Source organism: Zonotrichia leucophrys, chromosome 1 (assembly GCF_028769735.1).
Source record: "Zonotrichia leucophrys gambelii isolate GWCS_2022_RI chromosome 1, RI_Zleu_2.0, whole genome shotgun sequence".
Taxonomy (NCBI): Eukaryota; Metazoa; Chordata; class Aves; order Passeriformes; family Passerellidae; genus Zonotrichia; species Zonotrichia leucophrys.
The window spans coordinates 60,886,450-60,905,430 of record NC_088169.1 but is presented as its reverse complement, the minus strand read 5'-3'; the positions used below and the strand labels follow the sequence as shown (position 1 = coordinate 60,905,430).

Genomic DNA, 18,981 nt, shown 5'->3' with positions numbered 1-18,981 from the left:
ATCCTGTTGAATCATGTGAACTCCTACACAGGCCAGAGGAACCTTAGCCCACTCTGGCTTTCATAACCATCCCCTCATCTCACCCTAGTGGGAATGTAGGTGGCAATAGTCCCAAACAGGAAGAAATGCATGTGGGCTCACAAAGAGCTTGTGAGTGCAGGCTGCTTGAATTACACCTTTCTCAGTGGAACACCTAGCAAATTCATGGTTGTGCACCTTACACGTACTTGTTGAGCATCAAATAAAGGGTTTTGCATAGCAGCAGGTTTTTTTTTTGTTTTTTTTTTTTTGGTTTTTTTTTAAGGCCTCTGCCTGAAGAGTAGCTGTGGAATGTAAAGCTGTATATCCAAGGACCCACAGAGAGCATCTGCACCACGGACTTCCACTGGTCCTCACCAGCCCCTTCTAGCACATTACTCAATGGCCCTGCCAGCATAGTTAGTATTTTCCCCTGACAGCTCTTAAGAGTTATTCAGACCTCAAATCCAGTATTGTGCTTCATTCCTCCACCTCTGTATCTGTACTGATAAATTTAACACTGTCAATCACTGTCATTTCTAAGGCCAACAGGCCTGAGAGTGCCTGCTTTCATTGCTAGAAAACTTCTTTACCTCCCAAAATGGTGTGGTAGCATCTAAAATGCCTATTGGGAGCTGCAGTTGATATTTATTCCTGGACAGAACCCAGGAGTTATTTGCAAAAGTGCTGTTTGGGACAGGTCAAAACTATTCCAGGAATAGTTACCAAACTGTAGATGCTGAGTTGCCATGCTAAGAGTAGTGCTTGGTGCTGTTAAGCACACCAGTATGGGAGGAAGCTGTTTTAATTAACACAGCAAAAGGTATTTTTCCCAATGTTGTAATGGGAGACAGGGCTACCAAGATAAAATACGCTCATAAGATCACTCCAGCTTAACCATAGTATCAGTGGTTCTCTGCTTTTCAGACCGATGCTTAGGGGTAGCCAGACCTCAGGCTAGCAGCCTGTTAGGAGGGTGCCTGCTTGGTTAGTCTAAATCTTGTATCTCCTTTTGCCTAGCTGTGTTTGAAGGGTATCAGGATTCTGCTGTATTCAAGTAAATTTTTTCATCTCATGCTATTCTTTCCTTAATGTTACTAAGTTTAGAGGAACACTTTTTAGCATTTTTGATTAGCTCTTGAAGTTTTAAAGAGTGAATGAGATGTTGCTCCGGCTGTCTGAGTACTGATATGCTGGTTTCCTTCTGGAGATACTACTTTCCTTTCTAGAACATGAATTGAACAGTCCTCTCCCTGAATTCTCTCTTTTCGTGGAGCCTGGTTTAAGCTACACTCTGCATTGTTATGACTACAGGTTTAGTATTATGAAAAATACCATTCAGACTTTGTCTGGCAACCCTGGGTGCATTGCTAGGCTTCCACAGAGATGACACACAACAGATTAACATATATAAGACCTGACTTGTCTTCCATCAGAAAATTCAGAAATCTGAGTTCCTTTCTTGTGAATTTGATGAAATCAGGTGTTTCTCTAATCAAAGGCAATGCACAGTCTTGTTGAGGAACTTTATTTGCTTCCACTCTTGTAATCATCTTTTCTGATACTAAAACTGAGTAAGCTTTTCACCTATCAGTCTGCTGATCTGCGAAATTCAATGGCCTCCACCACATTTTTATGCAAATAATGAGAAATTCCACATACTCCATTTAATTCTCTTGTCATCAATAAGGAATTAGAGCAACTAGGTATAGCACCAAGTTGCCCCATATTTTTTCACAGAGCTTCAACCTTTTAAAATATACTCCAGATTTTTTGTAGGAGTTCTTAGTCTTCCTGGTATAGAAATAAATAGTTATTTGATCAGTTTTAGCATAGGTAGAGAAACACAAAATATGCAATTTAAATCTTCACGTTCCCAAAATTACTTTGTGCAATCTTACCACTTAATAACTCATCTTTCATGGAAAAAAAATGAGTGCTTAACACTTGTATAAGAAGACTATTAATTTGTTCAACCTTTAAGCACAAGTACTTTGTAGATCAGGGAAAACAGTGTTTCATCTGGTTCTTTCCTTATTGTGCATTGTCCAAGGTCTGTTAACTACCCAGGTAATGGAGGAAAGGGAGTGAACTGGGAGTGGTGAGACTCTAAAAGCCTGACTTGCTAGAATTTGAGCAAGTACTTTGTACCTGAAGTGGTAACATGGTTTTGTATTATGTAGAGTAGCAGAGAAGAGCTTGTGGTTTCTTGTTCCTTTTCCCAACTTCTCAATATATCACTCCTCACTGACCAGCAGGACATTTTACCAATAAAGTATTTACTCACAGTTTTAGATCATGGAGTGAAATATAAAACCCACTTGGTAGTCTGTTTCATCTGTTAATCAAAATCTTCAAAGTCTTCAGCAGCCAATGCTTTTTCTCTAACTTTAAGTCTTTGGTAGTGGCATCTTCCCCTGCACAGAGCTAGCTGGGTGCCCTGTGAGAAGAGTAAATCTTTGCTTTCAATATCTATTGAAGCAGTTTTTCTGCTCTCACTTCAGTGCTTTCATGTTTTCCAAAGCTGTACACAGAAATAAAATTGCCTCTTTAACTCTGTTTCTTTGAGTGAGAAAAGACTTCAATATACGTGCCTGGGTGTGCAGGTTAAGAAACTGATTCCTCACCACAGCACACAAACTCCCATCCTTTGTTTTTGTTTGTGACCTTGTTTAATTGTACTTGGTAGAACTGTGAGCAATGTGATGCTACTTTGAAACTGGGTTCGTTAGGCATGCAGCTGGAAAAAGAAAATTGCCCTTGCCAGAATAAGAAATGAAAATGTTGTGCATTAACTAAAGACAAGCATTTTTTTTCTTGTTACAAAATGCTTGAAAGCCTTTCTGCTTGATAAAGTAATCTGTTGTAAGGCTGCATTGTATTAACTGTGAAGGAAAATTCCTGAAAATAATCTTTAAAGTACTTAGCTGAGATTTATGGATCTCGTAGAAGGATTTGCAACAATTCCGTGAAGCAGTTGGCATCCTCATGAAGTCCAGTGATATGTGAGTCTGTTGTACAGAAGCTTTACAATGAGGAAAGCATAGCCCTTGTACACCCCAAATATGCAAATGACCATTATTGTTTGTTTAAAAAATCATCCCAGCAAATGTCTTATCCACAGTGTGTGTTCTGTATCCTCTGTCCCATTTGTCTGTTTCCATAACCTTTTTTTTTCTACCTGTGATGTTTTTCAGCAGACACATGATAAAATGTCTAGGCTAGATTCCAAGGGTGGAATAAAAAGCTGTGTTTATTTTTATGGAGGCACTAACAATTCTATTTGGATTGAATTTCTTCATAGCAAAACCAATGAATTACTGAACAGATTGGACGTGGGTTTGCCAAAGAGTGATTCCTGTCAGATTGCTAATCCTGGCCCAGAATCTACAGCATGGGTAAGCAAAACCATAGCATGTGCTGTATTTTCTATCTGCTTTCCAGGTGCTGTCAATAGTGTAATGTTAGAATATCCTAATTGAGCTTAATTGCTGAGTCCTAACTCAGTGAGTACCAAGGAGCATTTCTGGATGAATGAGTCTGCCCACCTTGTCTCTTCCACACTGGCAGGGTATTCCACATAGTAGAGGACTACTCACAGATCTCTTTCTGATAAATGAGAACCAGATTTATATTCTAAAGTTAGATAAGAATCTTAAGTATGCCCTGTACCCATCCACTGGTGGTAAGCTTTTATGAAATCTCAATAAATTAATGTCAGCAGATGCTTTACTGCATTAAAAATTCAGTCGAAAGAGAAGCTTGTTTCCTCAATGCATCCTAAAAGTGATTCCATACACTGCTTGGGGTCTTTGTCCCAGTTTGAAGTAGTCTGGTAAGTATCAGTGTGATTGGGAAATAGATAAAGTATTGCTTCAATTTCATTATTCTTATTGGCTCTAAGAGGCTTTTCCACATACAATTAGTCTCTTCATGTCTAAATCAAGCTTTCCTACTAATGTAGAAAGTTTCAGTGAGGAGTATTAACCCTAAAAGACAAGTATTTCTCCTGTGGTGAGGTTTGTAACTGGGGAAGGACAGAGAACAGGGAGCCAAGCAGACAGAAATTAACATTGGAAGCAACTGAGCAGAATTATGGAAGTATCTGGGCAGCCCTCTGTTGTATAGTCTTGAGCACCAACTGTTGGGTAACAGGAAGGAAAGATTTGCCTTCATATTTCTTCAGATGACTTAGAAATGGAAAAAAAAAATCCTCCCTTTATAGAAATGAATGCCAACAGGATATATGGCACATCTGTCTTGCCTCTAGTATTTCTTCCTGGTTTTCATTTCAGGAAAAGGAAGCTGATACTGAAAATTGGTCCCATTCCCCTTTAATTCTTCTAGATATCTTGTATCTCTGAAGACCCTAAAGACATTTCAGCAAGTGTGGGCAGATATGTAGCTAGAAAGTGCCAATTTCTGCCCAGCACTGTTGGACAGAAGGTCAATCATAGGAGAGTGGCTTTTGGAATGTATTTGGTAGTCCTGGGTGAACAACCAAGATGAAGGGATATGGAAAGGGACAAAAGATGTCTTGAAACCACTTCTACCTCCCTCTTGGAGCATCCAACACTTCAAACAGTGGGAGTTAGCTCTTTGGTAGGGGAGGCCTGGCTCTGCAGCTTTTGTACGATATGAGAACTGAACTGTGAAGACGAGTGAGCTCATGTCCCCGTGACTGACTTGGATTTCAGCATTTTGGTGTGCTGTCTTCACATCCACACCAAAGTGGGTGGATGGCTGAAGGAGCACTGAACTGTTTCAGTTGTACAGGTCCTACATTTAGCCTTGGCCCTCTGCTTCACCTACCTATGTGTGGCTTTCTCATTCCATGTTTTGACAGGTTTCTCAAAGAGTTGTGTCAAATTACATCCCATAGTTCATCTTTCACTCTGCTAGTGTCCTAGCAGATAAAATACATCATTTATCTGTACTGTTCTTTAGTACTAGCTGACTAGCTGACTTGTCTTTTGTGTGGCTGCATTTCTGTAGCTTTGTGAATCAAATAATCACTTGTTCGTAATGCAGCAATGCCATTAGCAAAGTCTTCCCTACCAGCTTGGATGAGGTCCAGTCTATAGGCATAGGCACAGCCTCTGAGCCAGGAAACCAAAGGACATAACATGTGAGTTCTTATCTAAATAAACTGGGCATAGCACCAAAATGCTAAACCAGTAGGAAAACTAGGACTCTAATTTGGATGTTACCTTGAACATGTCCTTTGTGTGAAGTAATTAAAAGATTCAGGAACAATGTATTTGAAATAGTGAAGTGTGATAAGCTTACAACGTGCCTAAAATGCATGCTAAAAGGGGGAATATACATACATGTGCGTGATTTTTTTAAATTTGAAAAACTTGTTCTGAAAACAGTCTGGGACAATGTGATGCAGATCAAGGTTTTTTTCCCCTCACATCATTTCTTGGATAGTGGTGTTAATTCAGCACACCTAGCTCAACTATCCTTGCCAAATGTTACTTCACATCCATGAACAAATTTGAGTTCTTTTGAGTGTCTCTGTCATTGATGACTTTTTGGGCCTGCTTATTTACTCAAGCTCATAATTAATTTTAATCCTGTCTTTCAAAGTGTGACCAATCCTGTGTAGATTTTTATTGTCTTCCAACTTGATTAACATATTCTCCACACAATTCTCCAAACCATTACAGAGAGTAATGAATAATATCGGACCCAGAATGAGTCTCCCTGGACACATGTAGCAACTTCTCCCAGCTCAAAATTGAGCTATTAATAATTGCTTTCTCTATTCAGTCTTTTTAGCAAATTATGTGTGTGTTGTTTTAATGGTGTCGTTCTGCATGCATATATCAAATTTTGGAAATAGTCTGTAGACCTGTAAAAAATCCCTCACTTAAGTCAAACTGCACAATTCTTGTATTAAATTATACTGGCTCATTTTTTAGTGTGCTACCCTACATCTCTCCTCAAAGACTTTACAGTAGAAGTTCCAGTGTACACTATCCTAAGGATCCTCTAAGACCCTAATTGTAGATTGGCTTTTTGCAAACAATTACAACTTGTGAAAGACCAGGGCTAGTTATTGTAATGAAAACCTATTGCACAGTTATTACATTATTCATGATGTGTAGTTCACATTTTCAATTTTCCTGATGCTTCACAAATAACAGCAGGTTTGATCTCTCCTGTTGCCCTACCTCCACAAAAAAAGTTCTGTGTTCCCTCTGTTACAGGGCTTCCATTCTGCTTTTTAATCTTGGTTATATTTTCATTACTTTTCTTTCTTCCCAGAATTCCCCATCTCATTAGCATATATCCTGACTGTGTTTTCTGACTGCTCAGGATATCTTCATGGTTGTCACTGGGACACAGAATAGCACTTGCTGTGACTACCTGAGTGTAATGCACAGGTGGACATTCTACCAAACTGAATGACTGAGAGGCTCTAGGCCTCTTCTTGTTTAAATTCCAGTCTTGAGACTAATCTGTTTCTTAAATAACTGGAATCATTCAACCATTTGTGTTTGTTAATTACCCATGTAACAATTTGAGAATAAGTTTTGGGAGTTTGGCCCTGCTCTCACCACACTAATATATTTTTATTTTCTGCTGAACAATAGAAAAGAAGCCATGCTTATAAGCAGGCTCTTCGAGAGGATGAAAACAGAAGATTAGAGGAAATGAAGCAAGAACAACAGAGAAAGGTAATTATACATTAACAGTTTACATATTGTATCATTTTTGCATGCTGTGAAACCAATTAAATACACTGATTACTTGTAGACTATGCACAGAGCTTGTCTTTAGCAAAGGTGATTCAGTCACTGTTTTCAAATATTGTGAGAGAGATGAGTCAAGCTGTAAAATTTGAACAGGGACAGGACAATTATCTTCTGAGTTCAAGGCTGTTTGCATCTGGAAAATGAGCTCCTTTTCACCTCTTCACTTGAATAATTGTGGAGAGGGCTTTTTGACCATGGCAACCGATTTCATAGGGTAAGGAAACCAGCTTATTGTCTTGCAGGCATAAGTCGTCTTACTGAGGAAATTAGGATGATCTTTCTGAATTGTCTCTTTCTAGAGAATTGAGGGCCATGGGCCCTGCTTTTTCAAATGGGGATGTGGAAATGCTCAGATTTCCTGTTAATTATAGTATGCCTCTCTGTGCCCTTTCTGACTACCTAACTAAAGAGTTTTGAATTGTCTAAAAAGCAGGCATTCCATAAGTGCAACTTTGAACTCCATATTCTCTGTATGCATCATGCATTGCCTGAATTGTGTAGTCCCTCTGGTATAGATTTAGGTACCATATCCAGATAAAGTCCATCTACCAAAGGTGATGACACTCTGCAAAGTTACCTGTCTTGGCTCCGGGTTTGACTGTGAAAGTACGGGGAGGGCAGCACTTGAAAATCTAGCAAATAATTTGAAAATATGTGAGCAAGTGCTGAGCCACTTGCTGTGCCTCTGCTGTTACTAACATCCAAATTAATGTTAAGCTTCTTTCCCAGTGGAAGAATTTTAGCACAACAAATTCCAAACACTGTTTCTTCTAGAACTGGAGAAGTTACTTATTCCCTGTCACTGATATCTTTCTTTACATGTTGGGGATGTGTCCTCATTTCACAGTATTCTAATAACTATAGTACTGGGGAAAAAAAGGTGGAGCACAAGGGAGTCTCTTCATTGCTATCCCATCAGGTATATGCTTACTCTCAGAACCTATACATAGGAAAAATATTTGAAAACCAGCCTGGATAGGTCTAAGGCTGGTTCCTGTTGTAGTCTGTACATGGATCCTTCCAAATAGAAAATTACTACAGATGTAAATTAGCACACCCCTAATTTATGGGTTTGGTTTAAGGGACTTGTGTAGAGCTGTAGACTCTTCAGCAATTTCCATGGGTTTCTAAGGAGGTATTGGCTTCTAAGGCTGCTCTTGTTTGTTATGTGGTTCCAAGGTCTCCTTGCCTTCACAGTTGCTGCTACCTATTGTGCAGAGTAATGCGCTACTTGCAAACCCACTGTAAATAATATGGATTTTAAGGGCTCCAATAATTGTCCCTCAGATATATGTTGGCTCGTTTCTACTTCAAACTAATATTTATTAAAGTAATTGTGAATTCTGTCTTGTGTGTACCTCCTAGCACAGCGTAGCTATAAAATGTGTAGGTATTGTCAGTTCCCTTTTTTTCTTCAGAACAGGTTTTAGTATGTATTGCTTGATTTAGAAATTTTCAGTACACTTTGAACACTGCATCATATACACACAATATATTTCAGAACATTACTCCGAGAGAGGAGTCGGCATATTGGAAAGTCAGATACTGAGTTTTAATTTTCAGGTTGAATAGTTATTTAAAATAGTGAAAATTGAGGTTGGCTTTTTTATTTCTTAATCCTGTTTCTTCTTTTAGGGCTAGACAAATATTGATACACAACACATTCTCAGTTATTGATTTTCTCCATACATTTATTGCATAGTTTTTACTTAATGTTCCACTTAAATTGATTTTAAAAAAAAACCCAGTCATGTGGTTCCATTCAGTTATTGAAGCTTTTATCTAAGTACATCATTTTATTTTAGTTTCTATTTCTACTGCTGTGCAGTTGCTATGGAAAATATAAAAGATGGGTCTGTTCCTATGCCTTCCCCCTTGCCCTAGAAGCCCAAATCTCCTTTGCACAAAGGTCTGTAATCTCTTGGGTGCGTTGCAGGCAGAAGGAGCTGGACAAACAAGCACACATACAGATCACAGTCATGCCAGTTGTGTTTCCTTCACAGTTTTGGCTAAAATTGCATGAGCAAACTCTCCTCCAAAATGAATTCCCTTTGACACTGTTTATATACCTTAATACCACGTAAGGCTGCAAAGCTGGGGGCTTGTGTATGTTCCCAGCACACCATTTTCAACAAGCTCCCTTTTCCCTCCTCACCCTGAAGGGAGCCCCAGGGAGCAGGAGGTGACACACCACATCACATAGCCCAGATCTCCTCTCCTGCTTGCACTCTGCAGAGGCAGGAGGTGAAGGACATTCTCTTCCTCTGTGGGCATGGCAGCTGTGTCTGCTCCTCACTTTGGCTTTCATCCCCCTCTGAAATTCAAATCTGTGTTTTGGGACAAGGGGAAGCAGACTGGTATCTGGCATGCCCCCTTAAATGTAGGACTCTAAATGTCTGAATCCTGTAACTTGCCACTTTTCAGGGCACAAACAAAAAAATATCCACATGCTGAACAGAAAAACCAGCTCAGTTTTTAACATAGTGCTGTCGCATAAGGAAAATGCAGCTGAGAGAAGTTCTGACTTTAACTGAGGTTAGCATCATGTAGAATTAATAAGGTTTGCAGCATAAGTAATTAAAATTAGGTTAATTAAAAGTAAGTTAGTTTATTTATTTATTTATTTGTTTGTTTTTCATTTTTATCATTGCCAGGCTGAATTATTGGAATTTAAACAAAAGCAGGAAGAGGAAACCAGGACAAGAACACTAAAAAATGAACAGAGGAGGTAAGATGCAAAAAAAATGCAAAATACACTGGAATTGAATTTCCACGTGGAAAGGGTCTCAAAATACAGGCACTCGTGTTTCAGAAGGCTATTGCAATGAGGATCCCTGACCTCATCTCTGGTTTAGCTTTGCTTTCCACTGTGAGCCACTAATATCCATTATTACAGCTGTTCACTGCATGCAGAATGACCCAGAGTGCCTTTTTCACTTTTTTTGTCCTATCAGCATAGGACACAGCATAGAGTGGAAGCAATTAATAGATTTATGGAGGATACACACTTTATCTGTGTATCTGTATATGAACCTAGATATCCATATATTTTTATATCTATATTTTTATTTCTTTTAGAATGGTCTGCTTTGTCCATGCTGCATCTTGTGGCTGACTGTCTCTGAGGTTAGCAGGCAGAGCTAAATCTGGGACTTGGTATCGATTCAGATGGAACCTGCAGTGCAGCAAGGCCTTCTGCAGCTGCATTTCTTTCCCACTGCTGTGACCTCTCTGTGCTCCACACTTCTCATCTTCCACTTCTGTCACTTAATGGACTTTTCATTATCCTGAAGCACAACTTTATTCTCAGCTTTGTGTTCTTCTAGTAAAAAGATACAATGCTCAGGCTCAAAAGTAAAAACAATATTTGTTTCTTTTTTTTAAATCATTATGTAAATATTTTTAAAAATGCCTACTTCTGTAGGCAACCACTCTTCAGACTGCTTTAATTTCTTTTTTTTCTCTAGCAAAGAGTTTGAAATAATTACCCATAGAAGTTAATGAAGGATTTTTGATTCAGTCCATCTCATATGCAGAGGCAGAAATAACCCAGTATTTTCCTTTTTATCTCATTCTTACCAACACCATTGTAGAACATTAAAACAACAGTCGTGTCTAAACGTGTGTCAGTCCTAAGCAGTAATCAAGGAGAAAAAGACACAGTTTTCCAGAGAATCATAGGATGGTTTGGGTTGGAAGGGACCTTAAAGGTCATCTAGCTCCAACCCCCCTGCCATAGGCAGGGACACCTTCCACTCCACCAGGCTGCTCAGAGCCCCACCCAGCCTGGCCTGGAGCGCTGCCAGGGATGGGGCATGCACAGCTTCTCTGGGCAACCTGTGCCAGTGCCTCAGCACCCTCATAGTGAAGAATTTCTTCCTAATATCCAATCTAAATCTACCCCCTTTCAGTCTAAAGCCATTCTCCCTTGCCCTTTATCACATACCCTTGTAAAAAGTCCCCGTCCATCTCTCTTGTAGCCCACTTTAAATACTGAAAGGCTGCTGTAAGGTCACCCCGTAGGCTTCTCCTCTGCATGTTGAACAATCCCAATGTGAAAATATTTAAAACAAATTGAGGAAAACTGTGTATTTGTCCATGCTTTCCAGATTGGTAGAGTAATGCAAGAAAATGCTAGAATTTCGCAGCTGGATGGAAGAGAAAGTTTTCAGCTGCATAAATTGTCTCTCTTAGTAACAAGCTTAAGTGTGTTCTTCCATTTTTTATTAGGAATCAGTACTTCTAGAAATTTCCTTGTGCACTGAAAGCTGAAATACTACCTAAGGTGACTTAGGTAATCTTAGTGAGTTAGTCAAAATATGTAACCTCCCTAAAATGGTGGGTGGTGGTACACAGGTCATCTTTCTATGGAGAATTTTGGTGCATTATGAACAGCAGCCAAGGTATGCCTCTTATTCCCAACAGGCTGATCCCAGGATAAGGATGCATCTGGTGAATTGAAAATTAAGTCCACCTGATCTCATGCCCATCCATGGTTATGCTGCCTGAAAAATACAGGAAGATGGGCCCTGAACAGATGGGAAGGGAGAGCCACTCACAGAATGTTTAATATCAGTAGTTTGTGAACTTCTCAGCTGCCTTCCATCATTATTCATTTTTTATTGTACTTTAAGGGTAAATAATGCTTTCCTGGACCGACTGCAGAACAGAACACAGCCTAATAACATCTACCACCCTGGATATACTGGACTACCTCAATAATGGCACCTTGGTAAGTTTTTTGGTACAGAATGGAGAAGCAATGAGATTGTTCAAATATTGAATTTTTCTCCAGACACTATTGTGTGTCTGTTTTTAGTCTGCCTGACAGAACTTACAGCCCCGGCTGGGCTGGCTGTCCTTAATACCTTTCAAGAAGAAATTCTGTCTAAAATATAAGCTTTTCAAATCGGAGGAGAGAGGAATAGCTGCTCTTGCAGCAGAACTCAGTGGCCTTGTGTGTGAGGTACTCACTGCAAGGAGTCACATCCAAGGTACTTCCTTAAGTTAAGTGCAAGGATAGTGAAATCATTAGGGATTTTTTTAAAAGTCTTTAAATGAAAGATTCTTGGATATGCTATAAATATTTTAATATGGTATTGAAGTTGGAGGGAAAAAATCCCATCTATATATCTGTATCTATCTACCTACCTATATCTTTCCAGGTTCAGCTGTTCTTTTTTTACCTATATAAAATTATGACAAAGAAGGCTCAACTACATTTCATTTAAAGTCAATATTTGCAAGGATTTTTGAAGAAAAGATATCTTTGCTGTAATCTATTAAATATCCATTCATTTTTTCAACTGTCCTAATGAGACATTAATGTGACTGTTGTTTAGAATTGCACTTTTCGGTGTAAAAAAAAAGTAATTATATATATTCCCCATCATGGAATTTTTCATTAGGCTGAAATTCTATTGATGAAAGGACCCTAGTATGGGAATTGAAGAGTTAGGAAGACTGAGAAGCAAAATGATGAGAGTCTAAGAGAATTTAGTGTGTGTGACAGTGTAGAGGAAGGTGTTTATTTGATAAAATACAACAGCTTGAATTGGATTTGTTGGTGAGGATGTGTATGTTAGCCAGTGAATACCAGGAAGAGTTCGGTTCAAGCATCTCCAAAGTCAAGGCTAAAAAGCAGATATTCTTGCAACTGGATTTTCCATGTACTGGAAGTGGGAAAAGGGTGTCTTCATCACTTCAAGCTTTGGGCTCAGGGGGCTTGTACTGGTTCTTGGTCTTGGTGAGAGGAGACAGGACATGCCAGCTCAAGCTCCCATCAGGTCTGTGGGCAGACATTAGCAGCTTTGCTGATCTGAAACACCAAGCATGTCAGGCAGTCCAGAAGCTGAGGGAAGCCAAGTTACACATGTCCAGGCTAGTTAAAGGGTGTGAGTAAGAGAGCACAGTGTGTGGCAGGCCTGAGCCACCTCCTGAAGGACAGCATGTCTGCAGATAGCAGAATTAGAGGCTGCAGGCGGGACACAGCCACCTGATACAGGGAAAGTGCAAAAGATAAAGTCTGATGGAGAGTCTCTGGTTAGCAAAGGCAACGAGGGCGCTTTGTGTCTTTTATCCCCATTTGTGTACTGTTTCCTGATAAACTCCAAGGAAAATGTGTGACACAGCCAAGATCCCCAACATCTTACTCGAGCATCTCCATCAGAGCCCCTGCCTTCACCCCTGGAAACCTTGCCATTGTCTGCAGAGGTGGCAGGGCTTTGCCTTTAGCCAGATGCACACACCCTCTTTCACAGGGTGGTAGTTGGTACCACCAAATGAGTGTGCTCAGTCTAGGCACAGTTTTAACAACAGATGACTATGTGAGGGTTTTTTTAAATTCAATTAATGCATCAATACAAATGCAATAAAACCCCAAGTATGGAAGTGATAAATGTACCTACTCTGTTATTTACTTAATGACTCCCAAAGAGCATGCCTTCTGCTGGGTAATGCTAGATATATTTTTCCTTTATGTTATAATGTGAGATTTGAAGACTAAACTCAGAAGGAAAAGATTAAAATATGAAAGAATATGTCATAATGGATAGGAATTAAAAAATGGGTATTGGTAACAAGTACAAGAAAGAGAAATAATCTCTCAAAAGATAGGCTGGAGGCAGCAATCTTAGTGTCTTTGATTATACCAAGATTCTTCTCCTTTCCTTTGGGGTTTTAAAAAAAAAGAGCTGAACTCCAGGCAGGGCTTGCAAGTCATGTAGTCTGCATCCAGGCATTTTACATTACAAGGAAGCTAACTGAAACAGGTCCGACTATACACTAAGATTAAAAGAAGGTAAAAATGTTCCCGAAGTAAAGACCTGAAGGTAATTTTTGAGCCTCTTCCATCTGTGCAATGGCACCAAAGAGGAAATATTTGTTCTCTTTCCCTCTTGTATTTTTTTTCCCTGTTTGAACTCCTTACAGTCACAAAAACTTCACACTTAACAGAAACGGAATGTTGTGCTCTATTGTTGATGTATCTACTCTATTTTTCACTGTTGGTTCTATTAGCCTGGTTTCCTAAAGAAATGAAGTTTGTACAATCACACTGTCTGTGTCCATGTAATAAGATTTCCCAGCTGCTGGCCAATCTTAGCCAAATTTGAAAGGGATTATAAGTCTCAGAGATAATTAAATTTCCGTGTGTTTTGTGAAAAGCAGTGACTAGCATAGGAGACAGCCTAAAACAGTGCCCACTCCGAGGGGTGGTGCATTCTCTGCATTGTTTGACTGCAGCCCTCTGGCGGATCAGCGTGGGCACGGCTCCAGAGCAGCTGCAGCTCTGCCCTGATGTCCTGGGGGCTAGGGGATTCAGAAAGGGACGTGATATCACAAATGACATGGAGAAAAGGGGAGGAGGCTGAATATATTGTGTATGTCTGGGAAGAGGGCAGGAGAGCAGTTACATTGTCCAATTGTCCCCTAAGCAATAGGAAATGAGTTTTCATTAATTCAAATCCCCTCCAGACATTTTGTGTTTTATTAGGAATATTTATAAGCTGTTATGTCAAGAAGGATCTTCATGACTGTAATTTCTCCTGCCTTTTTGATTATAAATGCCAGGGCACTCTCTGGGTGGCTTTGTAGTTTCCATTTTTAATGGGAAAACACATAATGAGGTTCCGCTTCTATCTGTGATCTACTGCACCCTTGAGAAAGCCTCGAGTCTTGCTGTATGCTATCAAGAAAGTTTTAATGCCCTTTGCACTGCCTTTGGCATAAGGATAAACCTTTCAAGATAGGAGGATAAGAAAATTACCATTGTCCTTTTAATATCCAAGTTTAATAAATGAGATCATATAATGGAATCACAGAATGGTTTGGGTTGGAAGGGACCTTAAAGATCATCTAGTTCCAACCTGCCTGCTATGGGCAGGGACCTTCCATGAGATCAGGTTGCTCAGAGCTCCAGAAAACCTGGCCTTCAGCACTTCCAGGGATGGGGCATCCACAGCTTCTCTGGGCAGCCTGCTGCAGTATTTCACCACCCTCACAGTAAAGAATTTCTTCCTAATTTAATCATGATTCACCTGGGACTTAGAACTGAGACAGTATTTGTTCACTGTTTTGGCACAAATGATCAGTAAAGCACTTTTGTTGTTACAAAAGAATAACTTTTAAACAGTTGCACATTTTGTTATTCAATGCCTCATGGGATTTGCCCATATCCAAGTATGTAGGGATTTGCAGAGACCAAAAGCTAATGCATGGCAAGCCTGTAACAGAGACCTTGTTAATTTTTTGCATGAAAATGGGGCACTGTCAAGTATCCTTTTGTTTTTTCTGTAAATGGGGAGAGGTCACATTGTGAACATATGAAATTTATAGGTCTACCCTTCTTCAATTAAATACTAGTTGTCTTGCTGAAACTCTCTGAGCCATAGCAAACCCAGAATCTAGAAGGCAGGGTGGCATATTACATCCTCGTGTCTCATGTCTCCATTATATCCAGTGTGATGCATAAGAATGAGAAATGCTCCCTCGAGCGCTGACTCTGCCTTTTCAGTGGATGCATAATTCTAGATATTTGCTGTGCAAAGCAACTATGCCCTGAATACACAGGTGTAGTGGGACAGGAAACCCCATTCTCTTCCTTTCCCATGTGCAGAACAGGAACTGAATAAGATGCTGGATAAATTTGTTTTGGGGAAATATGATTTACAGATAAAACTATTTTGAATAAACATGGTTTGTGGGTTTGCACTTTGTTTAGTTCTTGCAGCATGACCCATGGGAAAGTTTCTTTGGAGTCTCAGCCAGCACTTGATTTATGCTGTTTGTGACCAGTTGAAGAGGGAACAAGTCATGAAGTTTACTGTTGCACAGCAAAAGGAGCCCCAGCTCAAAGGCCCCTGAAGTCACAAGGCCGGCATGCATGTCACAGGTTTTTGTAAACAATCTGTCTTCAATATACTTTGAGAAGGATCAAGTTGCACTAAAAATGCTGCTTTCCCAGAACAAAGAAAAGGCTTTTACTTAACATGGGAATATTGAGAAAAGAATATTTGTATAAGAAGGTTCCAGAATGCAATCCACAATGGTTACATTTGTTTAAATGAATAATATGACTAACTTAGCTTTAACTTGGTTAGTCTATGTACAATCTGAGTTAAAAAGGTTATTGGTTTGTTTCCTAAAACTGGTTGTTTTCTTGTTTGTTGGGTTTTTTCTTTTTACCAAAAGTAACATGCTTGTCTTTCCTGGCAGAAAATATAGAAAATACTTAGCAGAAGTATCAGCATCAATAAAGGGACCTCAGATGAGTAGGTCCAGGCAGGCTATAGCTCAGTTTAGTGACTTAGCTCTGTCAGACATCATATGCAAATGTGTTTCTTCTGCCTTGATCTTGAGCTCAATCATTCTTTGCTTTGAGAATCCTAAATGAGAATAGTGGCAGTCTGGGCAGGAACAGAAGAAGCTTCTCACTCTTTCAAATTGTGTGAGGTTAAGGATTTAAGAATCTGAAGATATTTGAAATACTTCTAGATTTTTTTTTTTCTCCTAGCAGAAGCAAGATATGTTTATCTCTTGAGTCAATACATCCTGCTATTTATTTAGAAGTCAAATCAAAGATGTTTCTTTCTACGACTGGAATCTTGGAGAAGAGTTTGCTTGTTATTTTAAGTGGAGTTTCAAAACGACTTCAAATAATCAAGAAAGCGCCACACAAATAGATAACCATAATTCCTTGCATGAATATGTGATTGTATTGCACATTGTACATTGTACTGTACTAATGCATTTTTTATTTTTATCCAGGAGTCAAACTACTTGGAATAAAGGAGGAGCAAGGTAGGAATAATTTGGATTTTATAGGACCAATGTCAGTATTAATTTAGTTTTGAATTTGACATTTCATTATGACAATTTTTGTAGTTTAATTTTGAAACAATATGAGAAGGGGTCTTAAAAGAAATGCATTCCAACTCTGTGTTTGGGAGTCCTGCAATGGCACATATCTAATCTGAAACATGATTTTTGTGAAGAATTGCAGGTAAGAAAAGCTGATGATGGCATTGAAAGCATCTTCTGGGAGTGCCTTGATATTTAGGCTAAAACTTCACTACAGCCATGTTCTCTAGCATCATAGACTGTGCCTAGATAAAGCTGAATGTGGCTGGGAGTGCAGGACCTAGTAAACTTTCAGTGTTCTTAAGTGAAAGGGATACTGTTGTGGGCTGTGTTCTTCCAACCATTGTTCATGAACAAAAAGGGAGACTATGCATATCACTGGAGGCTGTCAGTAAAACACCACTACTGAATCAGAGAAATCAGACCCTCTGCTTTAAAATGCCCTTTTCTTAGGACTCACTGCATCTATGATCCTTTCTGAAAGGGGTTCCCTACTGTAATCCTTAGTTCGGATACAACTATGTCTGCAGAGCCTTTACTTACAGGGTTGGAAACTTTTGAAGCAATTTCAGGAACTGACAAAGATTATTTGTTCCTTAGGAGATGGGTTTGACATAACTCTTTTTTTTTTTTTTTTTTTTGAGACCTTGCATTTTATGAAAAGGAATTTAAAATAATCAAACTTTTAAAAGTCCCTTGCTTCCAACCCTTCTCCCACAAATCTAGATTTGAGACTTTCTTCGTCATTTGCTACTCCAACAGTTACGTTAGTACTTTTACAGCAGGGCTTTATTCTGAAGATAGTATCTAAATGATATTGTTGGCTTCCCTTGAGTTGTCCTTTCAGGTTTTTGAGAAGTAAAATTTTTATTAAAAATGTAATCAAATTCACTCAAAAAATGACAATGTGTAGATAAAGGCAATTCCCTGGAGGGGCAAAATGGCTATTTTTTGCAGTCCACAGTTCTACTACCTTTTATAAGCTGTGGACAGCTGAAGGACTTCAACACATTGGATCCTTTGTTATTGGTATAATACCAATCATGTATTTACATATGAACTGTACAAGCCTTGTTTTTCTGTTGTTCTGAAAACACATTTCAGCCTGCTATGTCAATATATTGTTCAAAGAGTTACTAATATGTCTGCAGATAATTAGAACATTTTGTGAATTAAATTTACAAAAAGATAGAAATCCCTTCATGAAGGCTTTACATAATTAAAAGCTAAAACCCGTTGGAAGAAAGGGAAGGCTATTTTTCAGTGGAATTAATCCTTGAGAAGTTGACTTTGAATTTTGTTTTTGTTGCAAAAGATAAATTTTAATTCTTTTTTCTCCCTCTTGTTACAGGGTATTGCAGAAATATTCACTTTTATCTGGCCTACGCCAAATGACTTCGTAAAAGCTCCGAGAAACTGCTCTTTATTGTGATTCTTTTCTTACCCTGACTTCAGCTGCACACCGTCTTCGTGAGCAATCTGCAGAGACTGGTTTCTAGCTGTCATTATTCATGCATACATATTTGAAACAGCTGATTACGAAAGTCCTATTTAATTTTTAATAAGAATATGTATAATTTGTTTTTCATAAATTGTTTTGCCTCATGGAGAATGTAATTATCCCAGTCTTCATGAACTCTGGAAAAGAAGACAAAGTGACTGCAGAAACTGCAGTAATATCTTTGTTTACTTGCTGCTCTTTACCCAGAAAAAAAAAAAATTCAGAGACAATCTTAAAAAGCAGGTAGAGAGGGGTTTTTTGGGAAGAGAAGGAGAAATGTTGCTGGGGTTTTGTTTGTTTGTTTGTTTTCTGTTTGTTCTTGTGGAAGTTTTGTGAAATTATTTTACTCTTGTACTCAATAGCAGACACTCAAGAAGAAAAATGTGCATTGTAGACAGTATCTTTTAAATAGGTTCTTAGAAAAATACATAACATGAAAGAAAGAAATAAAGCTTGAAATAAAACTGAAATGTATTTGATCTCTTCACATCTTTTGTGATACAATGTAGTGTCTTTTCTCTTTGTCTGTTTTACCATGGTAACATCTGTTACAGGAGTGGGGAGCACTACTCCAATGTTAGCTTCAGTTTCCTGCTTTTCTTTGTCCCTCTAGTCCAGTGGAATTTAATTTGTGTCTCCCTGTCTCTGAGACAGATGACAGCCTTTTAATGCTTTCTAAAAGTTATCATATATGACCAATGTAAAAGAAGGGTTCACAGTGCAAATTACATAAACCATGCAGAAAAGAAAAAGTATCTGTGGCATTTGCAATTATGTCTTAGGCTGAGTTAAAGGTCTCCAGAACAATTTTGTTCAGCATGCAGGCATGATATTTTTCCA

At 38.9% G+C, this 18,981-nt stretch overlaps 1 protein-coding gene across 1 annotated transcript in view; it reads left to right on the top strand.

Moving 5' to 3' along the window:
- EPSTI1 (epithelial stromal interaction 1) overlaps positions 1–18,627 on the top strand; it is a 49,965-nt gene extending 31,338 nt beyond the window's left edge. The window contains exons 7-12 of the mRNA XM_064714302.1: positions 3,323–3,416; positions 6,621–6,704; positions 9,437–9,510; positions 11,417–11,514; positions 16,548–16,580; positions 17,992–18,627. Of these exons, the coding sequence (XP_064570372.1) occupies positions 3,323–3,416; positions 6,621–6,704; positions 9,437–9,510; positions 11,417–11,504 (340 nt within the window). The 3' untranslated portion in view covers positions 11,505–11,514; positions 16,548–16,580; positions 17,992–18,627. The remainder of the gene's footprint in view (positions 1–3,322; positions 3,417–6,620; positions 6,705–9,436; positions 9,511–11,416; positions 11,515–16,547; positions 16,581–17,991) is intronic.
- The last annotated feature ends 354 nt before the right edge of the window (positions 18,628–18,981 follow it).